Raw genomic sequence first — 21912 nt, forward strand, 5'->3', positions numbered from 1 at the left:
TCCTAATAATGAGTTTAAGAAATTTCTCACAATTATTTCCTCAGCACTTTGAGGGTGCAAAGAATTTTGAGTATGGCATGGGAGCTGGGAGGGGTGGAGAGGAATCCTATTCACACAGCTGGTATAAGCTGTGTCCTCTGACTTTGAAGTTCAGACGATGGTCAAAGTCAAGGTTAGAGCCCACAGTATGAGCAGAACCGATAGCCCAAAATAACGTTGCCCACACAATAGGCTACCATTTTTTCGACCATGAAAACAATTACAAAGGACATCATTTAGGACATAATTTTGGCTAAATAGTGCTGCATTATTCTGTGACAAAGCGTCAAATGATCATGTTTCGTTAAACAAATTTGTGAGTTATATTCGGATTCATAACAATGAATAGGCTATCAATGCCATCAATAACCAATCAGACGTGTTAATGCTGGATTTATTAATGCTTTGTCATCAATTATCAATCCTCAAACATCATGGCTAAAACAACCGTGTTTTGGATTTTTGATAGAGAAAAACCCAGTTATTTCTTTTTTTGAAAGTAATTTTGTTATTTTATTGTATCTACTAAGAGAATAAATGTATGTCTCTCTTTATTTTGCGTATTTTCATTGATAAACGTTGACTTTAGGGTTTCATAAATTAAAGTAGGCTGGTTTTACGCATACGGTTGATGTTGTTTCAATGCATGCGTGTAATGCAGTGGAGAGGCTATTTAAGACGCCCTATTAATTTATCGAATATATTTGGATTTTTTTTAAAAGATTATTTTAAGATATCGAAATATTCCCCAATGCGTTTGTCTTGGGCATTAAACACAGTAAAGAAAGCAAAGTGGCATTTTTAAGCGAAATAGAAATGTGTGGTCCCAGCACGTGCATCCATAATAAGAGCTAATCTCTCCCATGGGCTCTCGTTGTGATTCTGTTACACCATTGCACCTAATATAGCCAGACTGGGGATGATTATACGGCTCAAATGTTTACCTTGTCTTCTCTCAGAACAGCTGTAGGAAACTCCAATGTTTAATTATTCTAATGTCTAATTAAACCTACTGCCTAATTATCAATTCTGTAAAAACAAAAAGGCTATAAGTGACCTAAGGGTATTTAGAATAAACTTGCTGTAGATGCCAATTGACCTCACATGCTTTGCTCACACACACTTATTCAACCTGAAACCCAACCTAGAATTGGATCCATACCTTAATTTAAACTGTAGCCTAATTCAATTAAACTCTAACAACTTTGAACTGCTATTCACTCCAACTGCAAACTAATATGATGTTCAGCTCTGTTTTTTTTTATGAATCCCAGCCTGCTACAAAAATATAATGTGTGGTGTGAATTGTTATCATATTTAGCATACAGCAATGAGAAGAGGCATCATATTGGTTTCACAGTGTAAAATGTTAAAACAAGTTTCATTCATATGATATTGTCTCTGACATGAAAAGGCAGTAACAAAAACACAGTAGGTCTAACTGTAATCAAATATGTTCACATTCACTTTAATTTACTATTTCACTCCTAGATGTCCTAGCACTAGAACACACACCCATCACATTGTGGCTCACTGTCGCACACACACACGCACACACACACACACACGTGGGAGGGTTGACGCCACGCAGTCTGGGCTGAGTTCAGGAGTATTGTTATTAAGTTTTTTCCTCCCCGTGTGAATAAAAGCCCCAGCGAAGGGCACATCCTCACTCTATGGCTGCAGGGCTCGTCTTTGTTCTCCTCTATAATGCACAGATAATTACAGTCTTAGAGAAAGGCAGAGTCTCCCCTCTCCTCTCCACCCTTCTCCTCCTCTCCCCTCTCATCAGTCTTAGGAGAGGTACAGTAGGCCATTTCTTCCTCCTCTGTCTCTCTCTCTCTCCTTTTTGAACCGTGACAAGTGTATCACTGTGGACTCCGGCTGGATACCTACACTACAGGCCTGAACAAACGTGTCCTGCTTGGTTGGGTGTCCATATCAGTCCTTCTCTGCACCAATCAGGACTCGTCCTCATCCATACAATATCACCAATGTGATACTGTATGGATTCAAGATTCAAGATTCATGATTTCTCCATTGTCATGTCCTTTGTTCAAGTACAGTATGAGGGAGTATAATGTTTGGGTTCTGTCTCCTCAGCCTGGCAACAACAGAATAATAATTTACAAGATAATAATAATAATAATAATAATAATAATAATAATAATAATAATAATAATAATAATAATAATAATAATAATAATGATAATAATAATAATAAAAAAGAACAGTGTAATACAATAGGGCTGAGTGCAAATGTGCATTGTTTGCATGTCAGTGTGTGTTTGTGTGTACAGTCTGTGAGTCTACGCAGTGTGAGCCTGAGTGTGTGTGTGTGTGTGTGTGTGTGTGTGTGTGTGTGTGTGTGTGTGTGTCGCAGGCAGGCAGGCAACAGGCCATCAGTGTCCATTGTTCAAGAGCCTGGTCGCCTGGTGGAAAAAGCTGTCCTGGAACCTACAGGTCCGGACCTTGAGGCTGCGATACCGTTTGCCAGACGGCAGCAGCTGAAACAGGCCATGACTGGGGTGGCTGGGGTCTCTGACGATCCTGTGGGCTTTACTGGCACTCTGACCGTTGTGTAGCTCTTGGATGGAGGGAAGCTCACATCCACTGATGCATCGGGCAGTCCGCACTACCCTCTGTGGCGCTATGCGGTCGAGGGCAGAGCAGTTCCCCCCCAGACCATCATGCTGAGATGTTCCCAGTCAGGATGCTCTCGGTTGGGCCTCTGTAGAAGACCCATAGGATCCTGGGCCCCATGCTAAACATTACTACTTCTGTAAGGTGTTTTTGATGTGAGTATGCATAGAAACACACACACATAGACATACACACACACACACACACACACACACACACACACACACACATACACACACACACACACACACACACAGACACACACACACACACACACACACACACATACACCCACACACACACACACGTACACACACATACCCACACACACACACACATACACACACATACACACACACACACACACACACACACACACACACACACACACACACAATGGAGATGATGGTATTCTTTGTTGCTACCCTTATCTCTCCTTTTGAATGTTGATTTATTGTCTCACTGTATCCTAGCACTCACAAGTCATTCTATCTCTCAGTTGGTGTGAACCACACCGTGATTTGTGGTAATGTATAGTTTAATACCGTACCCTACCTTAGTGAGTGGGTAGGGCCATTCAAGGGCTGCAGGTTCTCTTGGTCTAATGGTAGACATTTGAGCTAAGCAAGCAGCAAACCTGATGGTTCAACTCCCGCTGGGCATTTTCACACTTCAATAAATTATCATGTGACAGAGATATGCATCATTGTGCATATACCTAGCAGATCATGACTGGATGGATTATGTATCAAGTCAGATGAATGACGTCACTTGCATCACATCATTTAATGAGAAAGTCCATTCTATAACCAACTTTAGCAAAAATGTTATAATTTAGACAGTATGCCTATCCCTGCCATTTGACCTTTCGGCCTGTTGTGAATAAAAACGAATGACTTGCATTGAGCTGAAATAACATGGTTCACGCGAGGAGGAAGGGGAGCCCGACGGTTGCGAAGGTGAAATGAGAGTGCTGAAGAATGTTGGCCCAAGATGAAAACACGCGCAGGCATCTGTAATTCTCGACACGTCATTTTCTTGGCCTAATAACACGGATCCTTCGGCTGGAGACGTACAACAAGCCTGTACTCCGGGAAAGGAGCGTGCCAATACCGCTCTCTCTCTCCTGGCACCCCAGACAGTCAGCGATAAATGTAGGCAGCGGATGATTTCTCAATCAAGCCTTTTACGACTTCCAGTGAGAGAAAATGTTTTTCGTCCACTTTGTACCTGATAGTTTCACCGACGTTTTTTCATATTAGCAAAGCCAAATGTTTTATGACTCAGAAGTAGGTTAACCAACGTCAGTGAGCAAGTTTAATTAAATTCCCCTTAGCCCTCATCTATTGATGCAACAGGTAGCCTAATATTCTTCAAATGCAAGTAACACCCAGGCAAGAACTGTAGCCTATGTTTGTCTGGTACATTTTGACAATGGCATCACAACAAAGGAACACTAGAGCATAAGACGGAGACAGTTTTAAATGCAAGCTACCGTTTTGCAAAATATTGTAAGATTGATCTGGCGCCGCAGCTGCAACACAAAGAAAAGTGACAGCCGTTTAACTGTCAACTCAATACACGATTAAGAGCAAGAAAAGTCTAGGCCTGCAGCCTCGGGGCAAATATGAAATGCCTGTAGTTCATATCGCCCTCCTTATTTACCATAAATGGGCACTTGTGCCATTGTGACAAGGCACAACAGGTAGCACCATAAAGAGATACACCGAAATGAGGCTGTCAGTGGACAATGTATTATTAACAGTGAATAACAGTGTTATGGTTAATGAAAATATAGGCTACACATTAAAGGGCAAAACACAAAACATTGATATAGGCCTACATTAATGAAAGCTGTCGTAGGATTAACTCAACTGGTCATTATATCATAATCCTAATGAACACATTTTACACTTTAAAGGGTTAATTTGCAATCGAACTTACCATAATTTTGGCTATAGGCAACTGGACAGCTCTCAAATCGAGTATGATTTCGAATAGGCCCAGATCTTTATTATGTTGTTTCAGGGTTATTTTTTCCGTCTCGCGCATGGAACCAAGCAAAAGTTCTAAATTAATTTGCACATAGCCTACCCTTCTATTCTCTATATCCACCTGTCAACAGACATCATTGGCTATCCATGAAAACTATTGGATGCCGCTGTGCTCACAAGCGAGATAATGGGGCACTATTCCTCATTCAGAGACCAATGCAGTTCCTCCTCTCAACAAATCCCATCAAATGTTCCCCTCCTCCCTCAGTTTTGAAATAGACTATTCACAATATATTCGCATGACTGTGGACTTTGTGCGGCAGGGTCAGTTTTTATGTTGAGATTGCAGTGGATATATTTTATGAAAGGCTGCTTCTGACTAAATAAAGGATGTTTGGCTTAGATGGTAGTGACAAACTGCAGCAAATTGTGCATGAGGCCAAGATTTTGCGTAAACATTCAAGGTCGATACAATGATATCAAGTTCAGAATATCTGGCTGACATATATGCATAGGCTGCTACTTTTGTGAAGTGTTACAGTTCTCCTATACGACTCCAATAAATGCACTCTATTTTATCATTATTAGACTTGTGCATAATTTGATCCTTTGAACTTGATAGCATTCGATTGATCAGCTTTGAATTTGACTCCACATTAGTCTTTGCAAAAATATATTTCCAATCAATAGAGACACACAAAATGGTAGCCAAATTCGTATTTCCTCTTGATTCGCCATGCGAATCACCATGCGTAATTTGGTTACACTGGTGTCTTCCTAGTCTATTAATTTCAACTAAAACCAAAAGAGATTCATTCCGCCTAGTTGTGAGTAATGGAGATCAGAATGGCTTGGCCTCAGGACAGGATGACACGGTAAACCACCACAGCCAATGAGCGGGCGCACAAGCTCGTGCGTGCCAAGCGAGGTATTACATCCAATCCATGTACACAGCGTTCAGAGAAACAGCGCTGTTCTCCTTCACGTCGAGTTGTCCTCATGGGTCATTAAACAATAAGAGGAGCGCAAATATTGGATTCAGGAAGAGAAACTATACTGACGATTGGAGTCGTTTTTGTCTCTGGTAGTCTTTTTTGCTTGTACCGCGCAATGGATACCCCCCATCGTTTCCGTCTGTAGCAGACTCTATGGTGCCCTGGACTGTGAGTCGCATTTATGGACCCCTCGCTCAATGATGAGTTCTATGTCGGATAGTTTGGTTGCCTCTGACCCCTCTAAGTCGGCCTTTCTGGAATTCGGACACGGCTATCCCAGCCACCAACAACACTCCCCCGGCTTGTCCCACAATCACTACCCGGTCCACAGCTTGCATCCCGTCGGACCTTCGCAGCACGATAGTCCGTTTTCTTCCAGCGCTTCCTCTTATGGTCGTCCGCTGGGCTACCCCTACCATAGTCCGGTTAGCGCGCACCACCCGGGCTCCTATCTGCAGTACCAGCACGGTGGCCACAACAACGCTCTGAACCACACCAGAATAGAAGACACAGGTACAGGTAGACTGCATGTCGATAAATCACGGCTTTGAGTTTGTGTGTTTCGAGATCTATCCTACTCTTGTAGCGCTTTCTAACACGTTAAATATATCAAATGTGCAATAGGGCATCGCTTTTCACAATGTTATTAAGAAAGACGTGTAAATATGAATGCAATCTTGGTATCGCCTATACAAAATACATATTAAAATAGCCTACCAGTACGCACGAGATTACATCAGATTACTGGATGTGAGGACATTAATGAATAGGCTATATGTTAGGCTATAGGCTAATAGAGATCAGTGGGTGGAACAATACTCGGTAGACCGTGATAGGGCACTCTACAGGCTAGAGGAGAAAACCGAGCCACACATTTGTGCTGTGGTCTCCCACAAACTCAGGGCCCAGAGCAAACATGTAATCTGAAAACCATCTTTCTTTGATCTTATTTAATCCACGATATTAGCCTACCGCTGTGATCTTTCCTTCTTTCGTTAGTGGGGAAACAAGATGGGCCCAGCGTCAGGTTTTTGCATTCTGTTTTTAGGGATATGCAAATTTGGAATTATATCGTAAAAGTTTATGCCTATTTGTAATCTAAAATGCACGACAAGAATAATGAAAATCTTGTGAGATGAAAATTAATTCAGGGGCTATAACCTACATAAAAATGTAGCATATGATATCCTCCATTGCACTGTAGCAATTGGAACAAATGTTTCTCAAGCGTTTCGACAAACTAAAAAGGACAATTTTTCACGCGGGCACATTAGTAAAGGGCTGGTTTGGATGTTTAGCTGCCATAACATGTGTTACCATGTTGAAGAGTAGAGAAGCATTTAGGGCCCCTCATAATGTAAACATTGCAGTCCTCTTTGGTAGTCTGCTCAAGAAGCCTAGATCTTTTATTAATTGTTGCTAAATGTCTTATTTAAAAGTAGTATTTTAAAACGGTCGCCTATTAATTGCAAACATTAGCATATTAAAGCATGTAGCCTACTACTGTGGATACTCTCATGTATAATAATAATAATAATAATAATAATAGTAGTAGTAATAATAATAATAATAATAATAATCTCAATAAGTAAGATAGTCGTTTTCCTTCATTTTTCACACAATTTTCACCCCACACATTAGATTCGTACCAATCTGTCTACACTGCTGTCTGTATCTCATTGGTCTAATCACTGATGGAATAGTTTCATAAGGAGTCATGTTACTTAGAACGCCTTGTGGGGCCTTACACAGCTGTTTCTTCAAGCACTAGTGCAATCTGTACAAATGTCATAACAACGGTTATAATGGGGAACAATATTCAGTCATTCTCATTTTGAACGACCACCCGCTTGTAGCCCATAGGCCTGTAGTCCATAATGCTCGTAGAGTTTGATTTGAGTTTAATTGTTGAATTAAACTCATTAGCTTTTCTCTTCTTTCTCAATTCAGATCATGACAAGCCAACCACCGTGATTGAGAATGGAGAGGTTCGACTGAACGGCAAAGGGAAGAAGATTCGGAAACCCCGAACTATCTACTCCAGTTTACAGCTGCAGGCGCTCAACCAGCGGTTCCAACAAACCCAATACCTCGCGCTGCCTGAGCGCGCCGATTTGGCCGCAAAACTAGGCCTAACTCAAACGCAGGTGAGCCTTTACTCGTTTGAAAGTAGCACATTTTTATATCAAATAAAGGACTATTCGCACTTGAACTCCACATTTTTAAAGCGAATTTTTATGGTCGGGTCTACGGTAGATTTGGATGACAAGGAGTGTTGGTGAACTTCCAAACTCTTGCAAGCTGAACTGTGAGCTTGCAAGTTTCGAATATGTTACACAGGCTAACAGCCCATTCGGACCTATGTTAGCCTAAACAAGGTGTTGGACCTCATTGACAAGTAAAATAGGTCTGACTGGACAAATAAAATGACCGGATTGAAATTATCCTCATTCCCATGCAGTAAATCAAGTAAACACAAAAGAAAACCTCGAACAAGCGCAGAATGAGTCAAAGTAGCCTACTATCAACTATTTCAAGTCATGCTTGCTTCCGGTTCACATATCATATAATGATCAAAGGCACCGTGAATGGATCCAATAATCCAGCGGTTGCTCTTTGCACTGTCCTGTCTTTGCACTGTCCTGTCTCGTCTCTTGTCCAGTGTTGTCTCCATTATTATGCACCACGACCGAAAGCAAATTCCTAGTACGTTGAAAAACTGCATGGCAATAAAACGATTTGGGATTATGATTCTAAAGAAATAAAAAATGGAACACGTTTTGCAGAAATAAGAAACATTACATGCACAAGGAGGGTGTAATACAAAAAGTATTCCACAAAATGTGTCTGTCTCTTGTCAGTGCATGAATAATGCAATTTCCCTACTGTTGGGCCTGACAGCACCGCATGTCTCATTAAATACCCCTCTAATGTAATGAATGTAATTTGTTCTACTATGGGATATCCATTCTGTATGTAACAAAAGACAGTGTTCTGGCCATTACTAGGACACCATTAGATGGATATCAATCCATGAGGGTACTTCTCCCAGTGTGTATGAATTAATGGCTCTCATCTAGATGTACAGGTGAAGCCAGTTCTTCATCTCATGTGTAGGCTATGGCTGACCTGGTGCGCGCTCTCATGAATATTTCAACGGAGCTATGATGCCACTGCGTCAGCATGCCAGGCCCTCCTTGGGCAGAGTGGCATGACCTCTTACGTCATCTCTACTCCTGCTCCTTCTCCCGTCCCAAAGCCTGCTGTATCAGGCTACTCTGAGGTTGCCTGCACCATTGCAGCTAAATGTTCATCCGCAGCTTCCTGTTGAGACATCGACAGTGAAGGGGTGCTAAACGATGGCAGCCATTTTGTCTGTCTGTTGAGTATACAAGTCCCTCTCTGTTCAGACAGGGCTAAGTCTTGTGAAATGACTGACTTTGATACATTTTTATTTTTTATTATTATTACTTTTTAATTACAACAAGAGTTTTTTGACTAGAATTTTCCCTGTCAACAGAATAACAGTAATATATGTCAAACAGGGAACAGAGATTCCTTTTCTGATGCTTCTAAGGAGGCCTAGAGAATGCCCAAATAATTATTCTTCTCTTCTTCAGTATATATCAATATTGAATACCTTCATAAGAAAGTTGGGCCACATTCACACAAACAGAGGACTAAAGTTGTTGTCACACCAGATACAGGCATTTTGAACTAGATCCACTGAGATAAGCCTATTCTAGTCCTGAGACTGAATGTAGGCTACAGCTGAATTGAACAAGTCCTAAGGATATCTTTTGATCACAGTAATCCACTACTACAGTTACAGATGTGTGTGTGTGTGTGTGTGTGTGTAGTATGTATGTGTGTGTGTGTGTGTGTGTGTGTGTGTAGTATGTGTGTGTGTGTGTAGTATGTGTGTGTGTGTGTGTGTAGTATGTGTGTGTGTGTGTGTGTGTGTGTGTGTGTGTGTGTGTGCACAGTGTGAGAGTTTGTGTGCGTGCCTGCCTGCCTGCCTGCCTGCCTGTGTGCGTGTGTGTGTGTGTGTGTGTAGTATGTGTGTGTGTGTGTGTGTGTGTGTGCACAGTGTGAGAGTCTGTGTGCCTGCCTGCCTGCGTGCGTGCGTGCGTGCGTGCGCGGGTGCGTGTGTGTGTGTGTGTGTGTGTGTGTGTGTGTGTGTGTGAATGACTGGGTCACTTGGACCCCTGTCTCTAGGAGATACCTCTACTTTAACATCTACCAATATACCAAGTGAGCATCCTTGTGGTCCCATAGGGTGGAATTTGGGCTCGCCAATGTCAGACAGGTGCCAGGAATCCGCCAGACGTCACCATCAGTTTGTCTGTCTCTTCTCGGCACTGTGTCTGATGGTTAATCTGATATGACACCATTTGTAATTTAGAAGTTCTGATAACTGATGTTTTTAAAACCACTTCAAAGTGGATAAGTGAGCATTGAACTGGCTCCTGTTGTAGTGGATCTCATTTTTCTGCTGTGTCTGTCAGATGCGGTATTACAATAGTCAGAGTAATAGACTTAATGCCCTGTTCTTAAGTGGATGAACCCACTTAAGTTCTCATTGGCATACAGTTCATCTCACAGACTGCAAACCTTTATGGGCGTGCTGTGGTTTGAGCCTACCATTTTGGATCATGATGTAACATGGTCTAATGATAATAACACACACACGCACGCACACACACACACACACAAACACACACAGACACACACACACACACACATACACTGTACGGAAGGATCGTCCAGAATTTTCTCCCCTTTCTTTATACCGTGGCACCATCCCGGCCAATCACTGGCCTTCTTTCCCTTATTAACCATCTTGCCAGCCCCACCTCTCACATCCCATATTATCCTCCCGTCCATGTGTGCATCTGTGAATCTGCACGTACAACCATATTCCCTTTTCCTGTCAGCAATTTAGCCAAACACACTCTTTTTTTGGTTCCACTCATTACTTTCTATGGCCCTAAAAACATATTTCAAAATAAATAAATAAACCCAAACCATTTCTGAAGCGTTACTCCTTTAGTAGGGTATTTCCCTTGCCCTGCTAACCCACCACTCTGGTGTGGTATGCCAACTATTGCAACATAATAATTTGATTTTCATCTCATCTTTACTCACTAGGAAAATCCACTGAATTTAAGAAGCAACCATTTGATGAGTTGAGGCCGAGTCTAGTCTCATGTGCCTGGTTTGCCACACCGGCCAAGGAGGAGAATGTTTTTTACCAAGCACACACTGAGGTTGAGCGAAATATGTTGGGCAGTGGCACCTGGCGTGGTTTCTGGCCTAATGTGTCAGAGCGCCTCATTACTGAACTTTTCAGAGTGAAAAGCCCTGTCAACTTACTGTTGCTGTTGAAATATAAAACCAATACTTAGCGAAATAGTATTACATTAACAGGCTGCTGATTGACTTTATGGTAAAACAAAAAACAAAAAAAAACACTTTACATCAATGTATGTGGCCTATACTAACCTTGTAATCATTTATAATAATGCATAATGCAACCAGGCTTTTTTATTCTTATGTCAATTCTATTGTAAGGGAGTGTAGGCCTTCACTTTTGTATAGAATATACTTAGGCCTATATAAAAGTGTCTGCTACAGTAAGTGACAGGCCATTATTATTATTAGTAGTAGTATTATTATTATACCATTATTACAAAATGTTCATATTGTTATATCAAATGTGCATTTTGGCAACAGCAAAGAGGGAGAGAGAGAGGACATAAAGCAAATTAAATTAATACATGCTAGCAAATGTACATTTTTCTGATGTTTTTTTTTTTTTTTTTACCTCTGCCATTTTGTGTTGAACGCCATCTCTGTCATTCAACTCAAAAGCGGCACAAGTTGCATGTGTCAGGATATTCTTTTAATCTCATGATACTTTTAATAAGGCTGTAGCGCTATTTTCTTGTTGTTGATTGACACACTCCCCAACTAAATCAATTCAAGACATTGGCGCAGCAATTTCGTCATCAGTGTTTGGCTGTATTATTTTGGGCGAACTTCTCTTCTTTTATAAGCCCTATATTGAGAAATGTGGGCCGTCTGTAAACTGCTTTTTCCACTCATCGTCACAATCAACTGGAGATGGCCACATAATGAGATTTTATAGATTTGCTTTTACAAGCTTGTGGGTGTTGCGGTTACATTAACTTTTCGCCCTATTATATCAAAATATCTGTGAATCCCCTCCAAATTCCCTGCATTGTTGGTGTCATGGAGAAAACAATCACTAAAGGAATGCCAAACCTTTCTGTTGCAGTGTTTACAGTCAGACTCTTTCTCCTGCCACCCAAAGTACTTTTAGACCTCATTATATCCATGAAAGAGCTGGGTTAAAAAACAACAACCCTAGAAATATAGATGTAATTGTTTGTGATTTATCAGTTCTGATAATGCTGTCATATTGCCTACAGATCTATTTCGGATCATTAAATGCTCAATTTGCAGGCTGGCAACATGAGGCACAATTACGCCATATTCCCGAGCGACCGCAAACACATCAACATCAATCAATGCAGTTAAATAAAGAGAGCATTCTTCCTAAAATTGTCATTGATATTTCATAGTTTTATAAAGGCTAATAACAACAACAACAATAACGATAATAATAATAATAATAATAATAACAATAACAATAATAACATCAACAACAATAATAATAATAATAATAATAGCCTAATAATAGGCCTACTTAACAAGAATAACAATACTAGGCTACTACTACTAGGCTGCTACTACTACCTGTGCTGCTGCTGCTATTACTACTAGCCTACTACTACTAGGCTACTACTACTAGCCTCTACTACTACTACTACTACTACTGGTGCTGCTGCTGCTATTAGGCTACTACTAGCCTACTACTACTACTACTACTAATATTACTACTAGGCCTACTACTACTACTACTACTACTACCAATAATAATAATAATAATAATAATAGCCTAATAATAGGCTAATACCCAACAACAATAACGTAATAACAATAACAATAGTCATGTACACTGCTTTTATTTGTATTATTATTATTACTGTAATTATGATAATTATGATGATTATTAATGCTGTTATTAGCCTAGGCTACTTATTATTAATTATGTTATTAGCCTAGGCTACGATTATTTGTCTACTTCACTTATTGTTGTTGATGTCTAGGTTTAGGCTGCAATATAACTATTATTGAAAGAAACTATAAAACTCAATTGTCCAATTATCTTTCTCCTTCCAGGTGAAAATATGGTTTCAGAACAAACGCTCCAAGTACAAGAAAATCATGAAGCACGGCCCGGGCGGACCTGAGGGAGACCACCTGCACCCTGCGTCATCCGCATCTCCGTGTTCCCCGGGGATGCCGCCTCTATGGGACGTTTCCATGGCGAATAAGGGGACATCGGTCCACTCCGGCGGTTATATGAACAATTTCGGACACTGGTACCCGAGCCACCATCAGGACTCGATGCCGAGAACTCAAATGATGTAACGGAATGTAGGCGAAAAGACAATGGAATTTCGACCGTCCTTTTCATGACTTCAACGTCTCATTTTGCGTTCTTCCGCTCTGCTTCTTGATATGCATGTAGCCATTTGAACTGCTTTCTGAGACTTTTGACCTGATAAATATCAAGACGACGTTGGACGCTATAAAACAAGATCAATTTTGTATTGAACATTTGTGTGAAGATCTTTATCTGGAAGCCATTCATGCTACCTTTCAAGTTAAGCTACATATTGGACATGCAGAGAAGGTGCATGGTCTTTAGCCTACGCCTGATTCTTATGCGGAGTTTGTATGCAGTTTCAAATAAATCGCCACGTGATCAATGGCTTAGCCTATCTATTTTAATCATGTTTAGGCAATCGGTAAATGTATTCTTATTATTTTCTTTTTATTTTATTAACTAAATAATTCTCACCGTTAGCCTACACGGTTGTAAATGTAGGCTATTTGATTAATATCACCATGACCAGATAATAATATACTAATGATGACACTAATAGCCTATTATTAGGCTACCAGGCATAGGCCTACTCGTCTAGGCCTACTAGCCTAATAATAACGATAATCGATGTTTTTTGCGGTTTATTTATTTTTGTTAAAATCTCCTGGAATCCATAAAACCGTAAAAACAATTAAAAGGTAATATCTTCTAGGCTAACATTACTGAAACATCTGGAGAAGCAAAAGAGGCCCCAATTCGAACATTGGCAATGGCTTGCGAAATTAAAGGTAATTTGGGACACAGCCTGTTAAATAAAGCTTTCACTCAAACGCTATAATTACCTTTAATTTGTACGGTCGCTCTCCGGCGCGGTGAGAGTCCATAGGAACCACTACGTAAAGGGCAAGGAGCATCCATCGACAGTCGCAAAGGAACCGACATTTACCTAAATTACTTACAGATGTAATATGCCAGCAGAAAGATCCAAACGAATGTTTGAAGACAGGGCATGGCGAGAACCGTAGGCTACAGGTGATTTGTCTTCTCGGGCTGATGAGTTGTTGTTTTTTTCTTACAATTTGGTGCTATTTTCGGGGGTGATCATCATGAGCAATTGGAGTCTAGTTTTTGTAGGCACTATGGCGAAACTGATCAATCATTTCATGCAGATTGAAATGGAAATGGTTAGAATATTGGAAATGATTGCTGAATGGACATAGAGAAACCAAATCAAAACAAAGATGCATCAGTCGTGCTGAAACCAAATGTAACCAGAGAGGTGGTTCAGAGGTCATTCACTACATTGGTTCACAGTTGTGTGAAGCGCCTCTCCAATCTGTGTGTGTGTGTGTTTATGAAAATGACAGTGGCGAGTGATGTGTGTGCCAGGGCTGAAACCATATCCTCCCTGTGTCTGTGATAAGACACCCAGACAGCTGCCACAACGGCCATGTCCTCAGCTGTGCAGCTTCTCAGCCATTCTCCTTGTCAACCCCCAGCTAACCCCGAACTGGTCGGCTATCCATACACCCCAACCTCACCCATAGGCCTGTCTGACTAAACAGCCTTTTCCAATAAGGCTCACTGATATCAACCATTTTATCACGAAACATAATTGTTCTACAGCTATAAAAACATTATTTCTGTCTCTGGCTTACACACCATAGTCTAGACCTTCATACTGACCTGTTTGTCACTACCAGACGGAGGGAGGATGGCCTGAGGTAGGAGAGACCAGAGAGAGACCAGAGAGAGAGAGAGAGGGCCACACACGGAGCCCTATTGGGCAAGCCTTCTAAATACCCTGTTAAAGCTGCACTCTGACTCTTCACCACACGGAGTGCTCATGAGTAAAGAAGGGTTCTCAAACCTGGACAGGGGTAGGACATTCTGAGTCTCATGCCACAGCCTATTAATTCAAGCAATATTACCTGATATTTGGGTGAGTGGGTACACACATTACCACACTGTTGACCGCCCCTTCCAAATAAATAAATAAACAAATCACTTAACATGTTGAGACTTCAGAGGACAGCGTTTTAACTTTTATTCTGAACAGGACGAGTGGCTGAGACTGTAGGAAAACAGAGTAATTAGTACAAGGCCAGAGCAGCAGGGGGCTGTTTTTGCCAGCTTGTTACAGCTGGGCCATGAAAAGGTTTCCATGCACCGTGCCCATGCATGAAGGCACATGTAGGTACCAACTAGCAGTCTGCATTAAAACTACACCTCCCATGATGCTGTGGTGTCATCCAGGTTACTCCCTAGAGCTAGCCCTCCCTGTTGGTCCAGGAGACCCCATTGCGTATGCACGCTATATTCCAGGAAACAACAAATCATCAAGCACCAATAATCAGTCTATCTGCTCTTTAAGCTTACGTTTGGGGATTGATTGAGGTGCAGTACTATGACTGTGCATGTGTGGAGGGGGATCATGGCTTGAGGCAGGGACGCAAGCAGCAGCCCAATCTTTCACAACACGGCTACAAGCTTTCCTTCCACCATTGAGTTTCAGTACACAACAGGTGATGTCATCGCTCTGTCACGTTGTCCTGGGTGTCCAAGGGGCGTCTCCTGGTTCCCTAAGAATATAAATGCCTTTAAAAACAAGCAAAAAACCCTAACATTACAGGGCTCCACTTGTTCATTTCAACCCATAAAGTAATTTCAACCCAAATAAAGTAATTTCCAACTGATGAAATCGTGAAAAGGAACTGTGGATACAGACAGCACTGAACAATAAATATAACTTGGTATGACAGTGGAACGTACATGCGTACATTTATCAAATATTGGACCATCTTATATCTTCGGATCCAGTTTATAAAAATAATACTCCCCAAAGATGGTAAACCCACTGCACACGTGAGACAGAAACATCAAACTGAAAGGTCATTCCAGGTCTAAGAAAGGGTTTGGGAAGCATCTGCTTATTGATGGGCGTGGTTGTTCTAGAGTCTTAACTAATTGGCACGTCAACGAGTGATCTGCTCTTGACATCAAGGAGCTTCAGCAGAGCCAGAACACTACTAACTGGCTGCCATCGCTTAGATCAATGAAAAACACTTTCAGAATCATTTGTCTTTACTGATTAAAGTTCAGTACTGGATTATACAGGACGTTTCAATAAAGTATAGTTTTCAATAAAAACATGTTACTGTATGCAATTATTTAAAAAAAATGATTTAACTACTTTAAATTGTTAAGCTACGCTGATGAAAAGCGGATGAATGGTATTTATATTCTGGGAGTGAGTTTAACCCACAACTCTCTACCTATTCGGGACTCACAAGGACTCAGTTTAACTCGGTTACACTCACCCCCCTAAACTCACACAACATCCACAGGGCATCCAGGTCATGGCACCCGTGTACCCATACATTCCGGCATGTAAAGGGTGGGATTCAAACCCAGGTCTCCCACGGGACAATCGCTGTTTTAGTCAACTACGCTGATGAAAAGTTAGCTCTTCATCAGTGCAGGTGTACAGTATTTATACTGGGGGAGTGCATTTAACCTTGCTACCTATTCGGGACTCACAAGGATTCTGTTTCACTCGGTTACACACACATATGTGTGTGTGTTTCCTGTAATACAAGCGTATCTGTTCTGCATATTGGCTTTATACACATATAGGCACACTTGTTTCTTATCACCATCAAGTCTGAGCTGTTCTAAATCGTTTTCCGGTTCAGTATTTTTTGAATATCCCTCTCATAAACTATACTTAACAGCACATATATCCTTGGGTTTGAACCCCATTAAAATATGTATACATACAAACATACATACATACATACATACATACATACATACATACATACATACATACATACATACATACATACATACATACGTCTTTGTTTTGATTGAAAACACAAAGCAGAGATCAATATGCAGCAAATGTCAATCCCAAGTGAACATCTTCCTCTTCTCTAATCAAGATGGTTCTTTCTCCTTCTGTATTCTTATTGCTTCGTTCTTTGTTATAGATCACCTGCTGTATCCCCTGGCATGTGTGCGAGTGCCTGGAGCAAGGGAGATGGGCAGTTGTAGTTATTTTGGCACTAACATCTCTCTCTTTCCCAATGTCTCTCTCTCTCTCTCTCTGTCTCTATGTCTCTCTCTCTCTCTCTCTCTGTCTGTCCCTATGTCTCTCTCTCTCTCTCTTACTCTCCCTCCCCTTTTCTTTTATCTGGCGGCAGTGGTGTGTTATTAAAAGCCAGAGACTCCAGCGTGTCTGCTGAGCTGTCACCTCCCACAACCTCTTCACACGCAGGCCAGAGCAGAACAGAGCAGAGAGAGCAGCCCAGAGCAGAGAGAACAGAGCAGACAGAGAGAGCAGCCCAGAGCAGAGAGAGCAGAGAGCAGGCCAGAGCAGAGAGAGCAGGCCAGAGAGAGCAGAGAGAGCAGAGCAGAGAGAGCAGGCCAGAGCAGAGAGAACAGAGCAGACAGCGAGAGCAGCCCAGAGCAGAGAGAGAGCAGGCCAGAGTAGAGAGAGCAGACAGAGCAGAGAGAGCAGGCCAGAGCAGAGAGAGCAGGCCAGAGCAGAGAGAGCAGGCCAGATTAGAGAGAGCAGACAGAGCAGGCCTGAGCAGAGAGAGCAGGCCAGAGCAGAGAGAGCAGAGAGAGCAGAGAGAGCAGGCCAGAGCAGAGAGAACAGAGAGAGCAGGCCAGAGCAGAGAGAACAGAGCAGAGAAAAAAGAGAGCAGAGCAGGTTTTTTTGTTGAACCCTATTGTACTTAATACCTCTTCAGAAAGTCAGAGGAAGACAACTGAAATATAATACCTTTAGCTTTACTTTAAAAAAAAAAAAAACTTTTAAAAACTTTTATTTTTCACTCAAAATCGTTTTTCTCATGCATTAAAGTGTCACAGGTTCACCAACTTAATAGTATGAAATAATTTGCACACAGAATAAATAACTACCTGAGTTCATGAAACATATTATAGCATGTTGGACAAACTTTATCAGATACATTTAGTACCAACTTACTGAAATACATTTCCCCATTTGCCTCTCATCAAGATATTCTGATGTAGCCTACTTTCAAATAAAAGCTCAAGAGAGACACAATATACCTTAGTCAAAATATGATGTAGCTTACTGTACTCCAAATGTGGGAATGTTAAAAAAGTATAGCCTTTTTACATTTCATTGATAAAGATCTGTTATTCATATTGTTAATGTACATAGGGTGTATGCTCTGAAATGTTCGATGTCCAAATAAAGTGGCACCAAATATTCCCCACTCTTCCATAATATCAAAGGAAAAAGAAAAGAAAAGAATTAATGAGCCACTGAATTTAGTCAAGATCATGTCTTACTAGTCTTCTGTTAAGACAACTGTGGGACATGCCCTTCCATTGGACATATTTTCTTATCATATTTTCTACATTGTCCTTGAAGTTGACTTCCCCCACGTGACCACATAGAATCTATCCCATTCCACAGGTTTGTATTTCCTCCATCTCCAATGCAACATCCATGTAGTTGGAGCCAAAGTCTTGTGTGCACTTCCTCTTTACATGTCAGTACACAGAGCCAATATTTTGTGGCGGCGGCGGTGTGTGGTGCGGTGGGCCTAAATGTGAGCCCGGCTGATACCAGTTATGTTGATTGTAGTCCTCTATAAAAGATGGTGACGAGCTGAGGGGCGCCAGGGCAGCTTGCCCCCTGGTGGCGGGGACTGGCAATGCGTTGTTGTTACCGTCCCAGCTGGGGGACAGAGGCGAATTGCAGGCCATGGAGTCGCTGGCTTCTGGGCTGTGGTCGAGAGGAATGTCCCCGTTCTTGTACAGCTTCTTAAATTTGGAACGCCGGTTTTGAAACCAAATTTTCACCTGAAAAAAATAATGATTTGTAAAAAAGTTTCTAAGAAAAGGGGAGTAGGCTGTTCTTGAGGGTTCTTAACATAGTCTGATTTATCTAAATTAAATTAAAACGAATAACCATCGTGCAATTGATGTAATGTTGTGACTCAATGCACATGGCCTATCAGGTTGCATTACCGTTGAATGTTTTGATTTTTCATTCCACTGTGATTTTATATAACATGTCATTCACAATTCATAAATTGAATGTCCAATAGGCCTATTTCACTGGCAAAACCTACGCACAGTGAGGGCAAGAAAATATTATGTAGGCCAACAGAACACAACTTATAATAAATAAATAAATAAATAAATAAATAGACCTTCCCTGGATTCATTGGAAGGGCCCATTTGTATTAGGCTAACTGAGAATATGCAAAACATCTGACAAATAAAGGGGCAAAGGTAGCAGGTCATATCTGTATTTTTCAAACCAACATAAATCCCATTCATCGGTCTATAAATCCTGCATCGTTATCAGACGGTGGGCTAATTTGTGTGCAGATATCTCACCTGTGTCTGCGTGAGGCCCAGTTGCGCCGCGAGCTCGGCTCGCTCCGGAAGGGCCAAATACTGGGCGCTCTGAAAGCGACGCTGCAAGGCTGCTAGCTGGTAACTCGAGTATATGGTCCGGGGTTTACGGATTTTCTTGGGCTTTCCGTTGACCATTCGTATCTCTGGCTCAGGTTCCTCTTTTACTGAAAAGAAGACAGTAAAAGAATAAATTCACGGGATCAGTCATTTTCAATATCAGTATAGGCGAGCTATAAACCATAAGCTTTTTACAGATCTATAGGCGACATTAAACTCTCTGAATGATAGCCTATAAACAAACTCAACAAATTAATGATATTCTCAAATTTTTGAGACAATGTTTTTGAAAATATCAATCCTCATGATTGAGTGTGCAGAATACGGCGAGACGGTGCCAGTTAAATAGCTGGTTGTAAGTCTAGGCTACATCTAGGCCTAAAAGTTTCAAAGAACGACGCCCCTCTAAACCTATAATTTTGGCCAGTACCACAGGCTGCTGTGGTAGAAATATGGTTGTTTTAATGTAGCATGCAGGCCAAAGTATATATGTTTTGTTATGGCGCTTGTCTTCATATTAGTCTATATTTTACCCAGGCTGAACCGGTTTGAGTGAGTCAGTGGTCAGACTGACATGCCATGACACACCTGATGCACGGCTCTGGCCTCTGGCCAGAATGAAGGCAACTCCTCCTGGAATGCTGACAACACACGCATTATGGCCGAGGTTCTAACATTAACAGGGAATTTCTTAGCAAGTTTTGAAGACTTAAAAGCATTTTCTTACAAACGTGTGCCTTAAGTTTGTTGCAATAGCCAACATTTGTTGATGGGCTTGAACCAAACTCGTTCTCAATTCAAGAAAAACTATAAGTATTCTGATTAATTCTTCATAAGACGAACATATTAACATATAGGCCTAGCCTATCGAATGGAAGACTAAATAATATCAATAATTGCACATTTCGTGTGTAATTCTTACCAATATCTTGGGTGAGTGTCTGTGCGTCCCGGCTATAATGCTCGTACTGCCTGCTACATGTTTGAGGGTACGTGTATTCCGACTTGGCAGGGTAACCTCCTGACGGTCCCATTCCATTGACATTGTAGTGGTGATACGTGTAGGCGTTCATTTGTTGCGAGTAGGTCTGTCCTGGGTAGTAGTCATGATGGCTGTGCGTCGTGTGCCCGCTGTAGTAGCCCATGTCCGTGGAGGAGGATTCCGGGAGCGTCGGAGAGTCTTTTGTGGCTGGTTGACAGTTCACTGCGCTAAGGAGATCGGACGAGTGGCCCACAGCCTTCCTCTCAAAAGTTGGACCATTCATCCTGCAGGCCTCCTAATAGCTTAGTCCAAAACAACGGCTGGAAATGTTTAGAAAGACATCAGCCCTCAAGAGAATGCGAAGAAGTAGGCTATGGAACGCAGGAGTCCTTCAGAGTCTGCACCCAAGTCCCTGGACGAGATTGTCTGCCTGAGACTGCCTCCGATGTGGTAGCGCCCAACCCAACAGAAGTCTAATTACAGAGCGAAGGGAGTTGATGCTGTGCTCCTATTGGTCCCGCAGTCTCTTTGCTCATGCCTTCCCCAAGGGCCCACTCTGTCGCCAGTCTGGCTCTCCTCCCTCCCCGCGAAAACCTCCACAAACCACCCCGAACCAGAGGCCCATAAAAGTTCTAAGTTTACTCTGAGAGATTTTGTATTTTTGTCGTGCCGGCTTTATCCCAGTAGCCTACCGTAGTCAGGATATAACTTAGCGAATAAGAGATTGCACCACATCGTGGATAGGTTTATAGCACGGTAAAAGACGGGGCCCATTCAAATACCGATGGTTAAAAGGCTATTATAGGCCTACGTGCGCTTTAGAATAAAGGCAAATACTACAATTCGGCTTTCACGTTTGCTTGAGACGTAAGGTCACAGATGTGGCATGGTGGCACCACACACGCCGAACCTTGCCCTCTTGGGGTGTGGGCCGATTAACATTAGCCTATGCGTTCTGTGGAAATTCGGACTCTTACTCATGCTGTCAAGAACTGTCCCTTTGGCAACACATTTATATTCATGTCGGTCAATACCTATGTAAAGTGTAAGCATTCGCTATTGGCTTAAATTGCTTGGCCTGAAATCTTAACGAGGATGTTGGTGTGTGATCCAACAGCGCCCTCTGCTGTTCAAACGACGGAACAGAAAAACAGTGAAAACGGCTTCAATGGGAAGACTGAAGCGTTTTGCACTTGTCATAGAGGTTGATTGTATGATTTGTAGACGAGGATAAAAGGTAAGTAGCCTTGAGAACCAATGGTTCTCGAGCCTAGTGGCCCATAGGGCAGGAGCCTATCTCCCGATTCCTTAGCG

General features: G+C 41.8%; 2 protein-coding genes across 2 annotated transcripts; one reads left to right on the forward strand and one right to left on the reverse strand.

Moving 5' to 3' along the window:
• Window positions 1-5868: 5868 nt before the first annotated feature.
• On the forward strand, window positions 5869-13192 carry LOC311309851 (homeobox protein Dlx4a-like; the record flags this gene model as incomplete). Its single annotated transcript, XM_084439182.1, has 3 exons — window positions 5869-6184; window positions 7622-7818; window positions 12941-13192. The coding sequence occupies 3 exons, from the start codon at window positions 5869-5871 to the stop codon at window positions 13190-13192; spliced, it is 765 nt and encodes a 254-aa protein (XP_084295308.1).
• Window positions 13193-18683: 5491 nt separating this feature from the next.
• On the reverse strand, window positions 18684-20881 carry LOC311309770 (homeobox protein Dlx3b-like; the record flags this gene model as incomplete). The annotated part of the gene is made up of 3 exons (XM_084439093.1): window positions 18684-18995; window positions 19539-19723; window positions 20539-20881. 3 exons carry the CDS (start codon window positions 20879-20881, stop codon window positions 18684-18686), a joined length of 840 nt encoding a protein of 279 aa, XP_084295219.1.
• Window positions 20882-21912: the final 1031 nt, after the last annotated feature.

This window comes from Borostomias antarcticus (assembly GCF_949987555.1).
Source record: "Borostomias antarcticus genome assembly, chromosome: 5".
Lineage (NCBI taxonomy): Eukaryota > Metazoa > Chordata > Actinopteri > Stomiiformes > Stomiidae > Borostomias > Borostomias antarcticus.